We start from the raw sequence: 24,664 nt of genomic DNA, 5'->3' as shown, positions 1-24,664 counted from the left end.
GCTTACCTCTGAACTGAGAAGTCATGTGCAACCAAAGCAGCCCTTCAAACTCATCGGCTCAACCAGTTCTTTTGAGACGATTGAGCCAAAATGCTCCCAAATACAAAGCAGATGTGATGAAGATGGAAATAAATCATTTATTCGTCTCATTTATTCTAACAATTGTTCTTCTTTAGCAAAACTAAATAAAGCCAGAGAAAAGTCGCACTATATTTGGAATAAGAGTGTGGAAACTTTGTCAATCCCCTGCTAACTAGCATTACATAACATGCAGCTCAGTCCAGCAGAGACATCATTACTGAAGGAATGCATATCACCCGCCACCCTGCACGACAAACCTTTAAACAAAGATGTCCTCTGTTGGAGCTCAAAATATATGTTGAGGATGACTCAGCATCTACCAAACCCAACTTTAGCTCAGCATAAAACTGACTGAGTTATTTTGTTTTGTGTTTATAATATGAACAAAGTATCGGCCATCTTGGATCTTAGTTACTTTCTGTAAGTTTCATTAAAACTTGTTCAGTGGTTCATGAAATATTTTGCTTTCAGACAAACACACTGATAAATATACAGTCACACTCATATGATTTAAATGCAGGACAATTTTTACCAATTCAAGCTGTTTTATTTGTTGAGTCTGCACCAAAGTGGTGGACCAACACCAACCGAGCCTCCTCCTCACTCCCGGAGCCCTACAGCAGGTACGTCCAAAGAACGCAGTCAGCGCCGAACATGATTCTCTTTTACACACACTAGAGCCAACTTTCACAAGCCGTAATTATTTCAATCACAAGACCAAACAATAAAAACTGTGGGAAACTGGCTTTTTCACATCCATCCCCAAGGGGGTCAGAGGTCAGGGTCAGCTACAGAGCAGAAAAAGAGGTTTGGTGTATTGCTCAAAGCTACAGTACTTCAGCAGGCATGCCAAGATTTCAGGCGCTGATCCAAGCCGTTTGCTTGCGACTGAGACAGGGTATCTAACTACTGGGCCCCCCTGCTGTCCCTGATGTTCATAATCCACAAATAAAAGCAGGAGTTACATTACAGCCACGGTCGGGGTGCCAAAACAAACACATTTGCACAGCAATGACAGACAGGACCTGACCAAACCCTTGTGAAAGCCAAGGGAACGCGACGGAGCTGAATGGTGTAAGAGTGCCACAACTTGCGTGGGAAAAGGCCCCCAAAAGAGTTGACAGAGAGTAACAGTTTGACTGCTAGAATAGGCTTCTGGCAGCTGCTAAAGTCAATGTAAAGTTTTAAATAAGACCTCTCAGACTCGCCGTGTTAAACGCTGGTGGAGCACAGCTTTAGGCCTGTTTTCTCATACGCACTGCTTCACGGGGCTGTGCACCCCTTGGAGGAAGACTGCAGCTCTGTGGAGAATGTTTTTAGAACTTAGCTCAGTTGTATCTGCAGGGAGACAGATGCAAATACAACAGAGCTGCCTGCTGATCACTCGGCACATACGACTGTCCCGTGAGCATTAATATGTTCCAACTGAGTGCATAATTCACAAATCTGCATATACTCATACGTGCATGTGCTCAAACGCCTACACAGGTTCTCCTCACCAACTGTTAGCTTACATATCACATTACACAACATAGCGTGGCTGCAGTAAAAGGCCACGGCAGAGAAAGTCTAACGGCCCTGCTGTATTCAAGTGATCAGATCAGCCGTGGTTTCATTCAATCAGCTGAAGTCCAGCCACAGCTCACTTTGAGCATTACCTTACTGAAGGTAATGAGTTTTATATAAGGCTGTTTGGGTAAATTAGAAAATCCACAAATCAGTTTTGTTTCTTTTTCACACAGCGGTGACGCTAAATATATAAAGCAAGCAATACTCAGCCGTGTTTACCAGCTAGGTTTTTACACGCTGGCCTTCTAAATCACATGAAGCAAGTCAAATGCCACAAAACAAAAATAAATAGCATATGCCGCTGAGATTGTCATTACGCTTGCAGGTGTTTAGTCAAACCATTGCAAATCGTTTTAAAACCCATATTTAACTGAAAATACTTGGGACAGTTTTGCACTACGTTGCATCACCTTCTCCTTTAACACCAAGAGCATTACAGCTCATAGTCGAAATGACGAGTCGCGCCCATGCTGCGTCCCAAATTTCCAATGTAAAGTTTGTGCTTCATTAAATCCATATCCCTCGAAGCTTTGATTTGTTTTATCCTCCGTCTCAATCAGTGCATCTTTCTTTCCGCGTTCCTGTTCTGCGGCAGACAACGCTGCTAGGAGCTCGAGACAGAAACTTGCATCCTGAATTATTTTCCTTTAAATAAAACTCCGAACTTCCAGCTGGGTGCAAAAACAGCCCAATTAAAAGCAGCAGTGTGTGTGTCCCCAGGCCATGAATACTCTTAATAGGACATATTAGTGAAATTAGGTGCATTCATGTCAACATAATGACAACGATCAGCAAACTCTACACAGTTATTGTCTACTTCGTGTCCTTATTCAGGCTGACATGATCAGAAAAATAAAACTCCTTTGAAACCCTTTTATATTACTGTCTTGTGAAAACTAATTGACTTAGTCAAGAGCTGTTCCACTAGATAAACATCAGATAAGTACATTATTAGATTTGTTTTAACTGAATTAAATACATAGAATAAAGATTCTGCCAATTACTTCATTTTTTTACTTCTTTAGTTTCCTATCTTGTTTAGGAAAGTGTTTATATGTATTTAACTCATGAAATGAGTCTAAATGTAAAACTAATTGTGACTTTATGAGAAAGAGACAATTAAAGTGTTTAGTGTGATTATATCCTACTGTAGTTCTCTCAGCTGTTACGCTTAACAATCAATCATTGTTAACTACAGTAATAGTAGATAAATTTAATTAAATTATTAGTTTCCAGTTTAATCCCTGTCACCTACAGCGACACATTAACCACTCTTGCTGTCATCTCTTCTGCTTTTTAAAACAGAATATCCCTCCACCTCCCCTTTCTTTACCCAGTGATAAATGTTGATTTTTTTCCATGTGCCTGTGAATCCTCCCAGCGTTAGCATTATCACTGTTCAGTCTGAAGGAAAAAATAAAAAATAAAAAGACGCCACTCACTGCCTTCGTATTTTTGTGCTGAAGAATGTCCCGACTGCCTTAAAGGGGTTTTGTGGCATTAAAAAATGAGTTGAAAATGCTACATAGTACAAATAAAATACACAACAGATCAGCAATGACAAATTATTTCCCTGTTTGGCTACACATGACAATAGTTACATTGACCGAATTGTTGGCATAATGAAGATAATCTGGGAAAGAGACATGAGGCAACATTTAGTTTCCTCCCACAGATTTAAGGCACACAACAGATCCTTTGTACAAACTGCAAACCTGCTTTATGACTACAGACCTTGTGAGATGATGTCAACAAAATGCAAAACTAATGCTTTGCCTTATTGCATGTCTATGTGTGTGTGATGACTAAATAATACCACAAGTAGCTGTGTGTGTGTGTTTGTGGAAGTAGAGGGAGCGAGTTAGTGACCGTCTTAAACCAGTTTTGTTGTTCAGGGTGGGCATCCTGAAAACATCTTTGAGGAGGATGGAACATTCCTGGCACAGGAGGCTTAACAGGGGGAAGGAAGGGCAAGACTGTTTTAGACACACACACACACACACACACACACTTAACAGCCTGGTTTGAAGCGTGTGAACCGGAAATAGGTGCCTGTCCGGCCGGAGGCGGCAGTCGGATTCAGAGTGTTCAGAGAGATCCGACCTGAAGACGTTCCCAGCCGTATTCCCAGCTCTGCTGCGGAAGTCTGCACTCCGTCTGCAGCATCCTGGTGACACTGCTCACCTTTTTCCACAGCAAAACATGTCTGCATGAGTGTGTGTTGCATGTGATTGATAGTGAGCGCACACGGGAGCAGATAACCCTGGGCGAGATGTGGTGTAATGGAAGGAAAAGGCCATTTGTATCCAAAGTCAACACACTCCTCTGATCTCAACATAATGAGCCGCTCAGCTGGTTTCTAAACACACACACACACAGACACTCCACCTCTGTGACTGATCAAATACAGCAACAAAAAGGAGCAAAGAAAGCGTTTGATACCCAGTCAAAACTCATCTCTTCCCTCATATTTTATCATTTTAACTAATTGGCAGTGACACTGGGAGGTGTGGTGTTGGGGGTACTTGCATGTCTGTCAGGGGTCTGCGTGGGGCTGAGGACAGGGGACCCTGCCGGGCTGCAGAGCTCTGGGAATGGGTTGGGGATGGCCGGCAGAGAGGCTGGACGCAGCTGCTGCTCCTCCTTTAAGCACCTGCAGAGGGAGACAGACACATTTGTGTTACAGCCTCAGAGTTTACACAGAACTATGGGTGTCATTCGCGCACAGAAGAATAAAATACTGATCTTTTTTTTTAACCAAAACCAGAAACTGAATACTGACCATTAGTTAAGCAAAAAAAAAAAAATCCGAAAAGTTCCTAAAAAATTGGACTGATTATGAGAATAGAAACTGACAAATTAGATTAAAAAAAAGAGATGATTGTAATTAACAACAAAAAACAACCTTGTTATTGTGAAGAATTATTTTTAAGACATAATAAAATCATAGATTCTACAGTATGCTAATATGAGTTTGAAACATAAATTGAAAACATTTTGGGGAAAAAAGACAGACTAAACCTTTTGACCGTCACTCATCACTCCAATAACATCAACCCCACAGTGATGCATGGTGGTGGCAGCATCATGCTGTGGAAAGGCTGCTTGTTTTATTTAAATGTGAGAACTTAAGATTTTGGTCACTGAACTAAAAAATGTGAAGAATGGCATTAAACACTGGAGGACAATCTGCTTCTTAGCGATTTAAGACTGGAGAACACAACTTTTAGCGCAGCAACGAGCTTTAACAGGAAACATTCAAAGATGTGTTAACAGCCTCGTCAAAGCCTTAAACTTCCATCAGGTTTAGAGTTTCCATCTTAAAAGAGATCAGAGCAGGAATGGGTGAAAATCTGAAGAGAAACTTGCGTAGTAAGTACCAACAATGAGAGCATAAAAATCTGTCCACAACTAAAATGTCTGGTTCAGGTCCCTTTTTAAATTTGATTTCACAATTAATAATATTTTAGACCAACAATGTGGTCACCATTTTTTACCACCCAAGAAAATAAGGTAAAAGGGTGTGTAGTGCATTTTTCTACAAACTAATTATAAAGTTAATTAGTATGTGTGAAAGACTCACATACTCATTAAAGTTTAAATCAAGACTTGGGGAGGGATGGTAAAAGTAAGTACACCATATTCATGTTTTAATTTTCAATTATTAAATAAATAATGTTTCATAATTCATCATATAAAAAGAAAAAATAATGAATTCCTTCTTACTGTTAAAAAAATGTCTCCTGGGATTTTAGGCAAGAAAATTAACCACAGTTAAAACTATTAAACTTTATTGTTTTTTGTGGTTTTACTCTGTGGACATGTTGGATTGTGTCTCAGGTAAAATCAGGGTCCTGAGACAAACCTGTCAAGGTTTTAGCACCTTAAACAGAAAGGCTGGGTCAGGTGTTTTTTACATATTCCTGTATTAAAATTTCAATGTTTATAGACCTAAATATAAGAACTGTTTCCCCCTTTTTTTCCTTCAACCAGACTTAAACTACATTACTGAATTAATCTATTTATTTATCTGATTTGATGGTGAGTAAAGAGCAGAACAGACAGAAGAGCTACAAACAACTCAAAGCTTTTCTGACTCCCACATGTTAAAACAAAAGAGAAAAAGCACTCCTTTTCAGCATTATTTGTCATTTCTGTAAGCACAGAGCTGTTTGCTGCCTTAACATCGACTATAAACCAGTCAGATGAACACAGAGGTGTTTACCTGACAGCCTGGATGTGCATCGGCTGAGACTGCTTCAGCCTGGAGGGGGAGGAAAGGGGCAGGGACGGGGTGTGACGGCGGGGAACCTGGCTTTGACCCAGGTAGGCGGGATGTCTGTGCTGGTGGTGCGCAGCGTGCACGTGGCCGTTGTTTAGGAGAAGCGCCGTGTCTTCCTGCGTCGACTGAATGCTCTCCACGGACGAGTTCATGTCATTCACCAGCTGCTCCAGGTCCACATCATCGTCTGTGGAGGCAAAGATGGAGGAGGAAGTGAGGGACAGCGAACACCTTCATGACAACTTTTACCTCCTAGGTGCAGCTAGTGTCATCTTATCTTGAGAAAACAAGTTTTGTATTCTGGAGATGAAATAAAAAAAATAAAACATTTTTTCAAGAGATAAAGTGATGATTTTCTCATTATTGCTGTCATGACAGTTGGATATCAATGATTAATGCTCCTTGAAGTGGCATTTTCAACACAACAAAACTGATTTAGGAGATGAAACATTAATCTATAGTTTTGCAATCCGTGCACTCACAAAAAGGTCATGATAACTGGCCAAACAAAACACATTTGCATGGCTCACGGGTCATTTGGTTGGACAGACTCAGGATTCAATGAAACCATAGTGGAAAATTTGTCTATTTTCACACAACTTAGAGTCACCAACTGGTTTCAGCCCAGCAAGATTGTACTTTTACTGTTTAAGTACCTCATTTGTTAAATATAAAGAATTACAAATTCACGATTAACTGCAGGAAAATGAACTTTTCCCTGTCGAAAAACCTAAATTGCCCATTATCTCAAGGGAACAAGCTTCATTATTTAGAGAAAACAAGCACTGTTATCTTGAGATACTGAAATAAATGACTCGTCATTTTGAGATAAGGCCAAGAAAACAAATTTCTAAGCATGTCCTCTCTCTGCTTCCATGGTTACAAACTACATAAGCCAATCCCTCCAGGATTTCGCAGGCATTTTTTGTGATTGTTGCGGGCTAAAATGCCAGATTTTGCGGGGCAATTTCCTAAAAGTTGGGATGAAAAGTTGCAATTTTTTTTTTTTTTTACTAAAATCAATAAAAAACTATAACTTTTAATATATAAACCAAAAATACCTCCTAGTTTTGTGAGATAATTACCAACAAACATTGACATTATCAAAAGGTGCTGTATTTGAGAACTTTGATAGCTTATAAACTGACATTCATGACCATTTCTGGATTGTCCCTCGTCTGCAGCTCTCCTCACATGTTTTGCAGACACAAAGTGTTTGTCGATGCGTTTATGTTCCATGATTACACTGCAGGACGTGCAAAACAGCTGCAGCTGGGGAGGAAACTGGTTTGCTGAAATCTTTGTGGGCAAATGTGAAGCAATAGCGCACATTTTTGCTTCGGTCGCTGCTCCTGCATTCTCCTGGCATTCTGATGTTAACAGGAAGTGACGTCATGTGTCTTCTTCGTGAGTTATTTGGGGTTATTTTGTATTCCACACTACACAAACCCATAAAGAAGAGACTACACTGCAGAAACGGTGGCAAATCACTTTAGAAACAATAAATATTGGGTAAAAGTTGCGGTGTTTTGGGCAAAGTTGCAAAAAGTTGCAATTTCGCGGGGTTTGCTTGATTTTGCGTTAATAGTTGCGAAACAACTCATCATGCACTACAACTTGAAGTGAACAAACATCATGAGTTATGGTGGGGATAAAGTATGATACAAAAAAAAAATAAAAAATTGAAAACAAGTTGCATGGGAGCGCTCTTGACATTTTGATTTGTTTAGAGTGGTAAAAATAAAAAGTTTCTTTTGAAACTTAACCCCAATCTGAGACTCTGTGGCTTCAGGGCTCCCCTGCAGTCGGACACCCACTCATTTGTACAGCGTGCCATGCAACGACCGTCTGCACTGCGTACCACATTCAGCCTCATTTGGCTGAACCTTGGCTGGGACACACGGTGACGCATTCTCAGCCAGTAGAGACAAAATTTTCTATTTCTCTCTACTTTCTTATGGATGAGTCTCTTCTTTTACATTTAGCTGAAATAAATAACTGTGTATGCATTTCAGGGTGTAAAGGCATCCTTAGTGAAAAAGTTTATTTATACTTCACATGGTAAAGTATAGATACGTGGTTTTACACGGCACTTGTCAGCAGCTGTGACTTAACATTGCCACAAGCAAAAATGTAATTTTGTCACCGATCCATTCAGCATAAGCTCAGACTGAAAGAGTCAGAAAGATGTTTTACTCGTCCTCGTATTGAATTTCACTTTGGTTTGGATTTCTTATGTTTGTGTAGTACACCACCTGACTGACTCGCCTGAGGACAGTTTAAACCTTGTCAATCACAGGACAGAGATGTCTATCATGCACTGGTAGTCAGAGCCAGCAGTCACCTGCAGACACAAAGACCAACCAAAGTAAATCAGCGAGGCTGCTGGAGTTTGTCCTGCAAGTTCATGCTCATCTCTCAAATTGAACTAATCAGCTGAAGGACTTGAGAGGCCTACTGTGAACAAATATGAGTGCTAAGTGCTTATTTGCTTCCGTTTCATTATATTACTTTAGTATTTCAACAACACTTTTATTTTCAGAATTTACGCCTTTTGGGGTACAAATGGAGACAACCTTTATGACTTTTTGGGATTTTTAGACTTCTAAACTTTTTAGAACCCTGGATTTTTTTGTACCAATATCCATCTGTGTATTTTCTCAGGTTTAATTTCTAACAAGTTAATCAGTTTATGGGAAAAGCAGAATAGAAATCTTTTTTTAATAAAGCCAGCCTTACGTTTAGGAAGGAGTAAGCTCATTAAATGGCTTTACAATTGCAGCCTCAGTGTGTTTCTGTACATGTTTGTGTGTGTGTGTGTCTAAAGCCCTTTGGTCCTCAGAAGTCCCACCCCAACGCCACTCACAAAATTCCAAACATTCCTGTAGGAAGAAATTACTCTGGGAACGCTAGCCAGCCTGTTCATGGCATATGGTGGCCAGTGTGCTCAGGACAAGGTAGAACAGGTAGAACAGCACAACGCAGACACACAGACACACACACACACACACACGTCTTTTTAAAACAAAGATGGGACATAGTGTGCACATGAACACGTGCATCAGATTATGCAACTTATTTTTCTTAAAGAGAGCATTGTGCTGGATGTACACACAGCTGAGAACAGAAAAGCTGCTGCTGTTCCAAACACAGTCGGAGTTCATCATCTTAGATCATAAGGAGGCATGCTGCACACTCCATCACACAACACACACACAAAAGGCACAGTCTGGGACATAGGGTCAAGTGATGTTCAGGTTCATGAGTGGGACATGAGATGGGTGTGTGAGAGGGCCACAATGGAGGGGGGGCGAATACTCAGAGAAGAACACAAGCACGACAGGACACCCAGATACACTTCCTATGAACAGCCTCAATACCATTTACTCTTGGTAAACATTACCACACTACCACCATGTCAAATAAAACAAATGTTAAACATAATTCAGCCGTCGTTCATTTTAATATTCATATATATTTTCTATCAGTGTATGTTAAAAAGAAATCTGAAGTAAAATGACTTTTCTCGCAGGTATGTCCACTAGTTTAGAGCTTTAAGGGGATTTTCTGGTGAGGTTCTATGAATAATGAATATCTTACCAGTTGCAGATAGATCTGCGAACAACCTCCGTTTTAAGAAAACGAGTTTCCACTGACTCAAACTGTCATCGCTGCCATCTTAAAAAAAAACTCTAGTTTTCTATACTTCATAGGTGACGCCGATGTTTAAACCTTTACTTTACCATCAGTTTTGGGTTACATGTTTATCCCAGCAGAAATATTCTAAAATTCCTGCCAGAAATGTCCCAGAAGTGCTACAGATAGCGCTATTTGCACTTGCAAATAAGTACATACTTCTTTGTAAATAATGATGTCATGTGAAACTGGGGGCAGAGTAAAAAGTCTGTGAGAAAAGGTTTATTTGTTTAGGAGGTTTCCTGAGTTTACTTTAGTTCTATGGTCACACCAACAGCCCTGGGTTAAACTCTAGAGCTGGGATCTAGTACTTACATCATAATAGTTGGGGTAATGGATGCTAGTAGCACAATATGTGACAGTTTACGGGTTGATGAGGTGTTGATATATATTGAGGTTAATGAATTTCTGCAACTCTGTGATGCTGCAGTCTTTAGCAACATTCTGTTTAGCAACATAAACTCAAAAAGGTCCTCGCCCACAGCTGAGATTTTGGCATCACTGTGTAGTCCTTGGTAGTAATCTGATTCCGTCATATTGCATACAGAAATACTCTTCAGACAATGTGGCGTGCCCTGTGTTTTTCAGCTTTAGGCTATATTTGAAATGGTGGCAAAAGATTATGGGGGACAATCTAACTTACAAATTATCTATTCTTTACTGTAAGAATACCAATATTACCATTTACTTTAAACAAGTTTGCTTAGCTGCTAGCATAGCAATTCATCAAGTCATATTTCTAGTTGTGACTTCAAGACCAGGCAATGAAAAGAAGGTGGAACAACCAAATGGTGGGGAACCTAATGCATGAACTTGAGCGTAGGAGAGTAACTAATGGTATGCATCCTAATTTTTAAGCAAAAACACCACATTTATCTTTTTTTTTGGTGAGGGAAAGGCTTTGGGGGCTAATCTATTAAGGTGCAACACAGTGTCATGAAAGTAATATCATGAAGTGGTTATCTCCAAGAAACTGTCCAAGGTGTCCCCTGCCTCTCGCACAGTGACTGCTGGAGATAGGTACCAGTTCCCCGCAACCTATGGATGGATGGTTATCTCCAAAAATAAGCAGATTTAAGTGCAAAAAAACATCTGGCACTGTACAAACTAATTCTAGTAATCAAACTGCAGCACCAAAGAGCCACAATTAAGGTAATTTATTTTACAGAAAGTAATAGAAGATCTTTATCAGCAGGGTTCTGTTTAAAATAGCAGATGTTCTAGTTCAGGACTGATAAACGACACTTGGTTTAAGAAACAAAAAAAGCTGTTATAATGGTCAGTCAAGGTTTCAGGGGACATGCAGCCAATGTGTCATTCATCAGTGCCTTGGCAAAGCATGTGAACTGCTCTTATTTCTTGTTTGCTAATACCCAGATCTACGCAAATATTTCCAGGTTTAAAGGCTTTTAATGTTTCCTCTTACTGCTGCTGCATCACTTCACCATTTGGGCAACTGAAGAATGAAAGTGTGGCCTTGTGCAGTTTTAAGGGGATAATGATGGTTTCAATGGCATTCCTCTCCCTCCTCCTGTGGCTGGTTTGGCCTACATCGCAGTGTTGGCTTCAGACAGGGAAACCAGAGGACATATAGGACAAAAATGTCTTCCACCCCCACCCCCCTTACCCTCGTCCATTAAGTTTGACTCGGAATGTGAAGGACTCGCTGCAGCTGTCTGGTTAGCATCTGACAGCAAAACATACCGTGCACAAAGCAGACAGATCATTCCTCTAAGATCCCCAAAATACACTGAATGAACGCAGGCCGTCCCTGGACACAAAAACCAGCAATTATTGATCTGACGACCGTCTAGAGGTCAGTGCAAAAAAAAAAAAAAAGCTGGAGGTTCATGCTCTTCAGGGCTATAAAGTTTTTTTAATGAAACAAAAACAAAGTGGTTACACTTCTGCATAAAATGCATTTTTATAAGTAAAATAGTAAAAAGCAAAGTATATGTTTCACCATGCATTCACATGGTATTTGAATTACCAGTGCATTTACGCACTGAATGTAGCACCTGTCTTCCTTTTGGTCTATAAACTGAAAGTAAAACCAGAAGTCAGTTGCTGTGATGTGTAATAGTAGACAGTAAACAGATATTCCATTTTTGTTTTTCCAATAGTTAGCGACACACGAGTTCCTGAGCTGCTACGCCTCTGGCTGTCACTCATTGTCACCCATTGTTACTGAAGGAAACAAAGGCTGAGGTCAGGTTAAAGCACACCAAAAAAATGGGGGGGAAATAACACAAAACACTGAATCTGGTATAGCACTGTGGCTGGCTTCCACGCAGACAACAACATGCTATCAGATTATGCCAGAGTGGGCCGGCGTAAATGAAGGGCATGCAACCTGAGCTAACCATGATCTAAATATAAAGCACATCCATTAGTGAGGCTGATGTAAAGTTTCTCTCTGTCATGTAAAGCCAAATGAAACTGTAGCTGAGTGACTTTGACTCCTGCCTTTTCACTCAAGTCTTCTTATGTGCAGAACTTTAGCTGAGAAACTTCAACAACTGATGGCTGCACCTTAATGTGCTGAAAGACACGTTAGTTTTTACACTTAATGAGTTCAGATGAGCCAAACCCAGCTTTATTGGTGTTTTGTTTTGGTCTTTGGCACTTTATTCAAACATTTATTTTCTGTAAACTGTTTGCATAAAGTAGACTTAATAAAAATGAAACAATGTTGACTGTATTTTGGTCACTGCAGCCTCCCTTGTCTGCATTATGCGATTAGGAGAGCAGAAGCGAAGAAGTCCAAAAATTAAGGCATTTAACTTTAATATTTAACTCAGAATATTGCTGCATGATATTAGGAAAAACTTGCGATGGGCAATATTGGTGTTTATATTGAGCTGACAAAATTAGTTGTAATAAACCAACAATTTCTTCACGTTTCTTTTCTGTCATCACCATCATCTAAACCAGGTCTGGGCATCAACGCCACAAGAGTCCGTTGGATTGACCAAATGTAATATTAGCAGCAGACCATGAATGCATGGTGCTATGATTTATTGCGGTCATTTGTGATATTGATATTGCGCTCACTGATATTGCGATGAAGATAAAATTTTATTATATTGTGCAGCCGTATAAACAATTTATTTGACTTGGGGAAACATCTTTTTGGTAAACCTCTTCAATTCAGCTGAAATTGTCCAGCGAAACTTCCAGGAAAAAATATATATACCTGATACAATGTGTCATTTTTGTGTCTTAACTTGTTTTGCTCCCACATCTCTCTTAAATCTAAAATTGTATCATCTTCAACCACATAAAATTGGAAAGAGGAACATTACTTTTTCAAGTTTTATTTATTTTTTTTGTTGGGGTCTTTTGTACGTTGGCCAAAACTACATTTACCATTACTGCAAACCAGATATAAGTATAAGAGGACAAATGCTGGAGTTTCCCCCTAAGAAAAAGCAGATTAAGATCTCTTTACCTCCAGCTCAGTTGGTAAAGGTCAGGGTAATCTCTACATGACTTCATCTTAATTGTTAAATTTTAAAGCTAGTTCCTTATTTCTGCTTTAAGACAGGTTAACTAACTTAATCAGATTAGGACTTTAGGTTAAAATCACCTAAACGCTGTGATTGGAACAGCAATTAAAACGAAAAAAAAACAGAAGATAACAGAAAAAAAGCCAAGAAATGTTTGGATCAGGAGCTTATACGAGCCTGTAGGATTGTAGAAAACCTCTTATGATTCCAGTAATATCACTGCTTGTGTTAAGAGTATGAACCTGCTTTACCTTCAATTGTCTCTTCCCCTGCACCAATGACCTATGACCTACTTACTATAAACTCCTCTCTCCCCTGCGCTGGTTGACCAGGAGGCCTCTGTAAAAACCCCGTCCCATATTTCCATTGGTGTAATGCCACATTTACAATACGGCCACATGAGCATGACAAACTAACATCAGCAGAGAAGTCCAATCCAATAAACCACAAAAAGAATAAAAAGAGCTCCGGCCTCAGGCTGGTTACTTTAAGGATTTTCCACAATGGCTGAAGGGGTTTATGGGGGGGGGGTTTGTGTGTGCAGTGGGGTGGGAGGAAATTTAATACTTGTCAATAAACTAGAATAGAGAAAATAGAGAAATGTCCTTCTTTCTGCTTTATTTGACACTTCTCAAATGTGAGTCAAACATGAACGTGTTAATCTGTTGATGGTGGCCCCACTGCACGCTAGACCTATTTAAGGTGGCTGGATCACAGCAAATTTAGAAAATCTCCTTCAATTTGCCCTGCTACTTCCCATACCCTGAGCTGCACTTCATAATCCTCACTGCATCACGACTCTTTTGAACCAAATCTAGTGCCACTGGCATCACCTCTGAGCTAGATCGTTTCCATGATCTTGACCCAACCGTGGTTGTAGCTTAGACCAGCCCAGCCAGTCCTGCTTCAAATTCTCGACGACGAAGCCACATAGATGTGCCCCAAACCATGGATATGCTACAACCAGGACCCCTATTTGCTACCACCACAATGATTCTTCCTTTCACACCATCATGTGTAACTGGAGGCCCACTGCTTTCTTTAAATGCACAGGAAAACCTCGCCAAATCCCTGCAAAGACCATCCACACTCTGGCTGATATTTAAGGCATAGAGAGATTGTCATGCTGAGTGAAGGGGGTGTAAACAAAATATTAAAAAGCCTTTAGATGTGTTTCCATATTTTTTCATAGTTGGACTGAAGTTTCATTCACATAGAGCCTATGACATTTCACAATAAATCTAGAAGCGAATTGATGACATTACGACAAATAAGTTACCGTGATGATGTGGCAAAGCTTGGTTGGCTGAGCGTTGATAGCCCGAAACAATCAGCTCCTCAGGCCGGCGAGAGGAAGTGTGCTCCATCTTTTCCTGTCAAAACAACAAAAAAGCATTTTTAATGGAAAAAAAACAAATTGGTAAAATGTATGTTTGTGATGTCAGATGTACTGAAGGGAAGTCAGCATTTTTAGAGTTCAAATGGTCAAACAAAGTTCCTGCCTCTGCCCTCAAGTAACATCAAGTCACATGTTCGGACTCCAATCTTCTCTCCCTGCTGTTTGTGTCACTAACAAACCCACACAAAACACATTTTTTAATTTTATCACATGTGAAACGCATCATCCACTGTTTGGTGCACAACATTATTTAAAAGAAAAATGACAACATCCATAATGCTTAAACACCCTCATGCATCTGGAGACACAACGTCCCGTTCCTCACACATTGTCTAAATTAAAACGGCCTGAAGGCAAAAGGGCTGCAGAGGAGAACCGGAGGAAAAAAGCCAAATTTTAAATCTTCCTTTTTCCTGGAAAAAGAAGAACGCGGAAGCTTTGCTTCCAGGAACTGCTCGTGGCCAGAAGCCCTGCTGTGCATGCATGTGCATACACACCCACTCGCATCTCCCCTCTGTGCTTCGAAAACATCCATAAATGCCAGGAGTAAGATTTATAGCTCTGAGAAGAAGCAGCCAAAAGTTTTCTAAGGAAGACAGCTTGGCTGCAGGGCCTGTTAGCTGACTGCAGCCTTCAGCTAGGGCTGTGGTACAACAACTCGGACACTACACTCGAACTAAACTCTTGAATTGCTTCACTTAAGTTTTAGTGTTTTTCCAAAGGTCCAAGAGTCAAGACAAACATCTTTATAATAAGATGTGGATAAAACGATCCAAACAGAAACTGAGCAGCTTTAACCTGATCACTACTCCATCAGCTCGGCTCCTAGACTGACTTTTAACAAAGCTGAAGGGTTTATCTCTGTACATCATGGATGTTTGAGGGCGAACAACGTTCTGGATCTACCAAGAGTCATCAGTAGAAGCTCTGTTAACGTATACCTACAAGTCAGCGCAAAAAAGTGACCCCTCCACTCAGAGCAACCCTCCAGTATAAGAGCTGGTTTTAATGGCTGCATTCCCCCATAAAACCTCCCTATAAATTGTAATGCACTTTCCCTGACTCCACAGTCCTAAAGTCTCCATGAAATCGAATTCAGCGTTCAAGTGGTTTTGAGATACGTCTTGACCCAGATCTCACCTAAAACCAAGTAATTGGCCCAACATGGAGAATATGATTGAAACTGAGGATTGTAGCAGGATTGTAGGTGCTACCTGCTCAACTCTTTTTAAGTTGTAGCCTCAGTAGCTTGTAGTATAGATACACAGGACTCAACCGCATTTAGTAAAAACCAATCTTTTTTCTACTTTGTTCTTCTTTATTTTTTTTTTATTTCAACCTATTGTTTCCTTAAATGTTTATTATGCAGTGGACAGCTGGTTGCAGAAGGTATGGTCAATTTATCTCTCTTAAATAACTTTAATACAACATTCACAAAGACAATGGTAAATTTCTGACAATAGGAACATTTACTGTGTTTAAACTCTTATCTTACTGTCAGAGTGGGGTTATAAAGAATACTATAATTCATACAGCCAAGCACTGGGCAAGGCAAACACGAAAATGTTTTAATGTTTCATCCCAAATTTTGAAAATGCATTTTATTATTTGTTTTTGTTTTTTTTTAAACAGTTTAGCAAATAAATAATTCTATGGCAATTCTATATCATATACAGTTTGTCTCTATTGGCATGGGTCTATAGTTTCTCTGCTCCAACACACCTGATTCATTGGTTAAATTACCTCTTTGTGTTCTGCAGAAGCCTGTTAATCACCCATTGATTCAAACCAGGTGTGTTGGAGCAGAGAAACAAGTAAAACATGCAGGATGGTGGCTCTCCAGGACCAGGATTGCTCACACCTGGTCTATAGTCTAATTTCAAATGAAGCACATTTTCCCATTTGGTCCATTTCACATAGATGATGACCCTGCTACAAATAAATAAATACATAAATTAACCTGCAAGGTCTTGGCAAGGTGTTCAGGCACATATTAAGAGCACAGTAGGCCTCCTATAACACATGACAGAACATGATTGGTCTATTGTGGCAGCAGCAGTTTGGAGTCCTGGGTGGAGCATGGTGGCAGCGTATTGATGACATCTCTTTCACTATTGGCAAACGTCTTGCTTTTTGTTCAGGAACCCAGAGGGTATTCCCTTCCTCAAAGACCTCTGGATAGTTTCTAACATGTATGCGAGGAACAGTAGCCCATGTTCTTACATTGGATATATACAAAATGATACAAATACTGACTTTTGTGGAAAATACTTTTCTTTTAAATTACATTTCTTTTTCATTTCTCAGTTATTCTGAGAGGCTAGGGCATCAAGTCTCTGAAGCGTGGTCTTTTAGGGCTCAGTAATGCATACATACACATTTACTAATGCAAACATATAAACAAGTAAACGGATTATGAAAAGCAGAAAATAAGAGTCGCTGCTGGCTCAATCAGAAACATCTTTGGCAGCGACCCAACGTTCTCACTGAGGTAGACAGACACGCTCACTCATGCACACATGGGAGACGGGGCTGGAAAGGCGCCCAGATTCCCAAACATGCCCAGCGTTATGTATAACATTATGTAAGTACATAGAGGAGAGGCTCATTTGCTCCTTATATACACAAAGGTGTACCAAGAGAGAAACTCCACTGGGTGAGAGTGTCATGGTTTCTAATATCAGCTGGGAAGCTTTACGGAAAAACACACAGTAATGCTGTAATCTGCTTTTCTCCGTCTAGCTATTAAACTCTGTTTTGTTTTGTTTTCTCCGGTAAAGGTAGGGTGGAGGAATGTTGTTTTCTATGTTGATTCGGTTCACTATTGACGACAGTCTTATTAGTGCAAAACACTTTCCTAGAAGCTAAAGTGAACAAATCCAACTTAATGTCAGCTCAACAGGGGCTCAGCGGTCCCACGGCTTGGGTTAGCTTCATGTTTGTACCTCCACTAAGAAGGGAATAAAGCAGCTGAGGTTACGTCACCTCCGTCGTCCCATCAGTCCCAGTAAGACGTCACAGCATCAATCCCATGCTTCCATGCCTGTCACACAACAAAGTCCACAGCTTCTTATTGTTGTTTGTTTAGCCGCTCTATTTATAGACTTCCACGATGCTCTTTAGCCAAATTCTTTAGGTTTCTGGAGAGTTGGAGAGAAGAAAACCCCAAGCTGACAAACAAAGGGCTCATTCTGCAGGAGTTGGACACTGGAATTGGGTTTGTTGCGTTCCAGAGGAGGCGTATTTCACCTAACAGGGCTGGGTATCACTAACTGTGAGGCATGGGGACTTGCAGAGCCACAAGGGTCAACAAAACATTAGACAAACTGTAATAAGAAGTTTTTGTCCCACTGCAAAATAACGTCAAAACCTTTAAGCATTGGTTTTATCATTTTGAACTTGAGGAATAAAGCTGCTACAGCGTCAGACACGTTTCCTCTTTGGTTTGCTAAAAGGGAGGCTAAAATGTAATCAATCTTTTAAATCTTGAGCAATAGTTCTTCAGGCTTTCTGTAGATCTTTCAGTTTCTGTTGGGTTTTTTTTGGCTGTTTTTTCAGTCTAATCCTTAATGTACGACAGCATATTTTGCTGTTATGACAGAGAATATAAGAAGAGTGGACAAGTAGAAGGACAAAAACAGAAGTACAAGGTCCTAAAACATATTTGCAACAAATAAACAACATCTGAAGGACAAGTGTTTAGAAACAGGAAAAGAAATTCCAGGAAAACTTGAGACAGGAAGTGAGAGATGCATCATCCTTCAGTTGATCATCAACTGTGTGACAAGGTTTCAGCTGACAGCTCTTTAGGAATCGCCTTGTTGGTGTTAAAATACCGCTTTATGTCTGTCAAACTTATCTTAGGCATTCGTTTAGATTCAGATAAAGAAAAAGTGGAACAAAGTGTCTTTGAGAAAGGATGCTGGCAAAGTGCTGAAAGACCACATTTTTTTTAATTGTTGGCTATTCTGTGTCGACACAACACTGGTTCATCTCTTGAGTTTAGGGGCTTTTTCATACCTGAAAGATTAGCGGCTTAAGAAAACAAACAAAAGGAACATTCTCCTGAAAATCAAGGTACAAATACTGGACTAAAAAGGAGAGGAGAAAGTAGTCAATGTTCAACATTGCTCTTCAACAACCTAATTAGCCTGAAACTTTGTACACTGGTTTTAGTATTAAATGTACAACTATTTGATAGTGTGAGAGCAGCAAGGGCCTGTTCTTACAGTAAAAAAAGAAACATTTAGACAAACATTGCTTTAAAATAACTATAATCAGTTTTAAGGGTTTTCTAAGGGTTATAGGAACTGTTATTCCCACTAAAGAGCAGTTGTGAGAGCCTACACGTTTGCTTTTCCACAACCAGGGGAAGACCGGTTGTGCAACACACAGCTGATGGCCACAACACTCAAGCACGTGACACTCCCCAACAACAACAACAACAAAGCTGGAGGTGAGGGTTGTGGATCTTTGATTTAACTTTTGAAGCCAAACTTGAACGAGTGCTACAAACAATCAGGAGGAGCTAAGACTCAAATGACAGATAAAAGCCAGTGGCTTCTATTTTAGCAATGCAAATGCAGTTTAAAAAGTACTGGAGGAGCCTTTATCTTGTTTAGCCAGTAAACCTAAGATTATGTATGACCTAATCATATTTCCTTATGACACTCGAGTCCCTGCTGAACTTCGAAAATGTTTACTCTAAAGCAAGAGCCATAAAAAGACCTGATGATCGTAGTTTTAAGCAGTTCAAAAACAAAAGGTGAACTATGTCAAATGGTTATAAGAGCTGTGGTCACCTGCAGTCCGAAAGCACCTAATGTGTGTTGATTAGGTTTTCAGAGTAAAGCCAACCTTGCCCACCATGCCAACATGCTGTCACATTGTTCTTGACTCATTCTGAAGTAGATGTGGAGGCAGACGTCGTACGAATGCAGCTCCTGAGCCAGCTCAAGCTTTTGAAAAATCCAAGGATATTGTAACCTCCCACCTTTTAGCCGCTGTCCCTCTCTTCCTCCCTATGGCTACATATAATGCTTTTCGCTTTTAGCCTGACAGAGACATGCTGCGTTCAAGCTACTTTTGGTCTCCCAGCAACCAGCGCCAAACACGAGCCCGGTTTCTGCACCTACCGGCTTCTTACCTGCTCTGCATCCTACCCCGCTGCGAGCAGGGCGCACACCACTTCATATCTGAAAGGGGCCGGCTGAGTTTTTAATAAGTGTCTATAGCAATACTGCTGGTATTTTTGGATACCCGCAGACACTGTATTACTCCCGGACCTCACACAGCACCGTGTTGCTGACACGAGCAAACTGAAGGGAACGCTGCGCCCATCGACTAATGAGGCTTTACTCCAGGGGTGTCCAATCCTGGTCCTGGAGGGCCGCTGTCCTGCATGTTTCAGGTGTTTCTCTGCTTTGACACACCTGATTTGAATGACTGAGTGATTAACAGGCTTCTGCAGAACTCAAAGTCCTGCTGAAGAGCAGGAAAACATCTAAAACATGCAGGATAGTGGCCCTCAAGGACCAGGATTGGACACCACTGCTCTACTCCTAAATCATACTGAAGCGTTACGTTTTAACGGAGACAAACATTAGTCCAAACAACTCACAACTTTTGAACTGGATGTTGCCACCCCGCATTCACATTAAAACCACAAGTCAGGTAGTTTTCAACCCCTCCGGTTTGGTGCTCACGAACTTATTTAAAGTAAACTAAGTTATAGAGCAACACTAAGCGCAATCCCGTTTCGTTTGCTACAAAACTAACATGCACACAGACGTAGAGTTCGGAGAAATATTTACCTGGTAGTTTGAGTGGCGTAAGAAGTAGTCAGGACATCCTGCTAAGGCCATGATGTTTGTTTAGTGTTCCCACTCACAGGGAACCCTCTGGTCTCACCAGCACCCTGCACAGAGAGGAAAACACAACCAAAAGGAACACCGAAATCACTAAACTGACTCTATGAAGACTGAAATACAAGATATAACACGAGGGGCAGATTTGAAGGGAGGGGAGGGAATCAACGACACAAAAGAATTTGAGCTGATGTTTTGCTTTTCAGAACAGCATTAAAATTAACATTTCAATCATAAGAAGTAGTAAGTTACAAACAAGTTGTTTTAAGACATGGATGATTTATTTACAAAGTGTGCCGCTTTTCTCACTGCAGCGCACCCGCAAGACGGTCTTCTTGCAGACGTCAATAAACGGGCCGCTCAAGTTCAGTCTGCGGAGTATTTCCCCTCCGACAGCTGAGCTAGGTTGAAGCCAGTCCTCCGGTGGCGGCTGGTCTTTGGCTGCGATGCTGTTCTTCACTTGGACCCGGAGCAGGACAGCTCATCTGGCTTCTGTTGTTGCCACGTTCACGGTGAGAGCGTTTAGAAAAAGCAGGTTTGTATTTCTGGTTTTGAGTAGGTTGGGACATTTATCCCCGGCGCGCTCTTACTCTGCTAGAGGGAGTTTGGTCCTGCGCACAAGTCAGACGCGTCCGTACGCTAACGATGAGGCATAAGTGCATGAATACGTGTCATGGAGTGTCTGCGTAACTTTGTTCGGTACACATTTCATAGAATGCTAAATTCTTGATACAAAAGTCCCGGGGGAGGTTGTGGGCGCTGCATGGGGGGAAGCGGGTGGATGCTGATGATATCAACTCCTGGCCCAAGTGAATTGGTAACGTGTGAACATCTCTCTCAGTCTTCATCTTCTACTGCTTATCCGTGGTCGGGTCGCAGAGGCAACAAGTCCAGGAGAGAAACCCAGACCTCCCTCTAACCAGCGACACTCTCCAGCTCCTCCTGGAGGATCCCAAAGCCAAGAGAGGAAACATAATCCCTCCAGGGAGTTCTGGGTCTGGGTCTGCACCGAGGTCTCTGCCCAGCGGGACATGTCCGAAAAACCTCCAAAGGGAGGCGTCCACGAGGCGTTCTAATCAGATGAACCACCTCAGCGGACTCCTTTCAATGCAAAGGAGCGAACATGTACGCTAAGGGAAACAAACTGTCTTTTGTGTGTAAGAAAAAAGTTTAGAATTACTCATGTGTGTGTAAAACTTGCTACCTGCACTACTGAACTTTGTGAACTTGTCTCTTTCTTCAACAAAAGAAAAAAAAAAAGATCCTGCATGTGGAAAATGAATGCAGATGAAAGGATGAACGTGTACGCACTGAATGCAGTGTAAACACAGTCATTGTGTACAACACACACACACACACACAGTCAGGTCCTAAACAAAGCCCGGGGTTTAAGACTAAATAAGAACCCCTCTCATGACCACTCACCACCTGCAGCCTGACGTGGACGAAGAATGAGTGGGGGTGGAGGGGGCGCCTTTCTGAAGCAACTTGAAATAGGACTCAGTTATAACTTTATCTGCTGCAAGTTGTGTGTGTGTGCATGTGTGTGTTAAAAATGGACTTTCGTGTTGTAAATGCTGAGTCAGCTTTCATGCTGCCGCTTTCCCGTTTATAGGTTCTTCTTTGTTTTTGTTTTTTTTTTTACAAACAAACAAACTCCTTCCACACACTTTGTGCTACTTTAACAACACCAAAGGGTTCTGCTCTGTCGGGAAGAGTTTGCTACGACTTTTAGTAACTGTAACTTTTATACTTTTTGAATTATTTAACTTTATTTACAAAACGTTTCCCCACAGAAACACATTGAGACCGCTTCAATTCTTTCAAAAACACTCGTCTCTGAAACCTGCTTCAGCAAACTCGTTCCGTTTTTGTCGTCTTACGCTCCTTTTAGCTACCATTCTGCTTCTTTTAGCTTTGGGCTAGCATTTTGCTACTTTTAAGCTTTTAAGTAGCAGTCTGCTCCTTTTAATTGTTAGCTAGGGTTCTACTTCTTTTAGCTGGAACAACTCTGCTTGAGAGGATTTTCAGCAGACATTCGGCACAGAGCGTTTCTCTTGTTTCGTTAAAAAAGTTTACAGTACATCCTTGCTCACACACCAGCCGAAGAAAAAAAAACGCTCTCTCAGAGGAAGACCTGCCTTCATGTCGTCCTGCAGCAAAGGGGCAGCGCACAGAAACCTGCACATGCACTCCAACTCATCATTCCACTTTCTCTCTCAGTGTGTCTCCATTGTACAGGTCAGGTCATTATATAACAGATATCAGATGATTCAAACAATAACTCTTCTTCCTCCTCCTCCTCCTCCTCCTCCTCTCTCCCCCTCCTTCTCCTGTCTCCCCCTCCTTTCCTTTCACCCCACTAATTACTGTTTCCACTGGGGCTCTGCTATCTTTAGGTCGCTCCGCTGACTGAGAATGCCTGTCTAAATGTGTGTGCAGAGTTGGACACATAAAAAAAAACACCCTTCCCACTCCTAATAATCGCATGTTTTATTTCATGCGTAATCCTGACTCCTGTCTTTTAGGCTCAGGCTGCTCACACCAATCAAATTGCTGGCCAAAAGGGCAAGGCCCCGCTGGTCGTACGCACAGCTAATCAGACTGAAAGCCAAGCCAAAGCTCCAAGTGTCTGACATTTAGTGACATTTGTGCTTCCTCCTGCAAAGAAAGGGAATAATTCAGCTTTACTCATCGAACGGCGGAGATCTAGAGAGAATTAAATGGGCTTTGGAGCAACTTTAATAAGGCCACACGTGTAATTGTGTTCGGGCCCACAGAACACAGCCACGCTTGCGTCTTTATGTCTGTCCGTTAATAAAATATCTCATGAACCACTAGATGGGTTTTAATGAAACTTACAAGACGTAATCCTTGAACATGCGTCTACAACCAATTTACTTTGGGAGAAAACCCAGTTCAAGATGGCCACCAGAAACCAACGGACAACATCAAAATGGCTTTAAGTCAGTCAGTTTTAAAGATACTGACCTAAAATGTGCCGTGGTAGTAGCTGAGACTGACCCGCACACCCTCACCCCCCCAACACGTATTCTGAGATCTTTTGTTTAAACTTTTGCCAAAACTCTTCGGAGTCAGTTCAATCGGTGTGTTCGCATCTTATCTGATGAACATCTGCAACTGATCAACTCCTGGAGTCAGCTCAATTCAAGATGGCCGCCACAACCGACAAAGAAAAATAACTATAATTCAGACGATTATGTAGATGCTATGTTAAAACTTGGCGCGGTCGTAGCCGAGAGCTAGTCCCGACACATACTCCAAGTGGTAACTTTAGCATTACCTGTTAGCAAAATATCTCATGAACCAGTGGACAGATTTTAATGGAACGTTTAACAAAAGTCATGGTTGGAACGTCTACAATGGATCCAATTCAAGATCAGCCTTTGCCAACACAAAGATGGCTCCAACTCCATCAGCTGTGCGGACAACGAGCTCAAGTTTCAGGCGGTAGTAGCCGAGAGTCACTCCCAACTCGGAGCTCAAACGGGACTGCACAAGACGTCATTTGCACGGTTTGTGATTCTCTGAGGGTGGAATTTTTGTCGGAAACACACAGGAATACCGCTCAGCCACACAAACCCTGTGAGTGGTATCTGATTCCCAGCAGGAACCTTTGGTGTGTACCAGGAGGGAGTGGAGAGCAGCACCACCAACACACACCCAGGCAGCTCATCCTCCATGCTGCAGCAGCTCCTTACACATGCTGCTGCTTCTGGCTCCAAGTTAATGATGGACTGACAAATCAGTGATGGAGCTTCAGGGTGAACTCACTCTGCGTGCTGGCTTTTCCCCACTACGGCCACGTCACGTGACCAGCGTCAGGTAGCTGATTAGGAAAAGAAGTTTCTGTGGGAAATGGTGACCTTCATTTGAGCGCAGTTCCTTCAGGAGCTGCTCAGACGCGTACATCTCGAGGCAGTGAATAATAACACAAAAAAAAAGGAGTAAACACAACATGGCAAACAGTTCAATTGCCGCCTGGGCACCGACTTCTACACGCCCGTACACGAGCAGTAAGCGAGTGCAGGCAGGCAGGCTGGCTGACACGGCCATATGGAGAGGAACTAGTTTCTAAACAAAAACACAAAGTGCTTACTGTTCTGAAAGAGGAGGACGAGACTCAGAGACCGAGTCCAGGACGCTCGACGGGGAAATTTCTGCACCCGGTACGGCTCGACTCTCCGCGGCGAAGTCTCGGTACAAACTGTTTTCACCCCCCCCCCACTCCCCCCCCCCC

The 24,664-nt window shown here is 41.5% G+C and overlaps 1 protein-coding gene across 2 annotated transcripts in view; it reads right to left on the bottom strand.

Moving 5' to 3' along the window:
* LOC108238714 (growth factor receptor-bound protein 10) overlaps positions 1–24,664 on the bottom strand; it is a 48,446-nt gene that overhangs the window by 23,632 nt on the left and 150 nt on the right. The window contains exons 1-5 of one of the 2 annotated variants that reach the window (XM_017420988.3): positions 24,524–24,647; positions 20,350–20,453; positions 14,417–14,510; positions 5,876–6,119; positions 4,180–4,303 (exon numbers count right to left, since the gene is read on the bottom strand). In XM_017420988.3, the coding sequence (XP_017276477.1) occupies positions 4,180–4,303; positions 5,876–6,119; positions 14,417–14,510; positions 20,350–20,400 (513 nt within the window). In that variant the 5' untranslated portion in view covers positions 20,401–20,453; positions 24,524–24,647. Of the gene's footprint in view, positions 1–4,179; positions 4,304–5,875; positions 6,120–14,416; positions 14,511–20,349; positions 20,454–24,523; positions 24,648–24,664 lie in introns of those variants that run through there. The other variant, XM_025006936.2, reaches the window with a different exon arrangement.

The sequence above is a fragment of the Kryptolebias marmoratus genome, linkage group LG5, assembly GCF_001649575.2.
Source record: "Kryptolebias marmoratus isolate JLee-2015 linkage group LG5, ASM164957v2, whole genome shotgun sequence".
In the NCBI taxonomy this organism is placed as follows: domain Eukaryota; kingdom Metazoa; phylum Chordata; class Actinopteri; order Cyprinodontiformes; family Rivulidae; genus Kryptolebias; species Kryptolebias marmoratus.
This window is presented reverse-complemented; position numbering and strand designations above follow the sequence as displayed.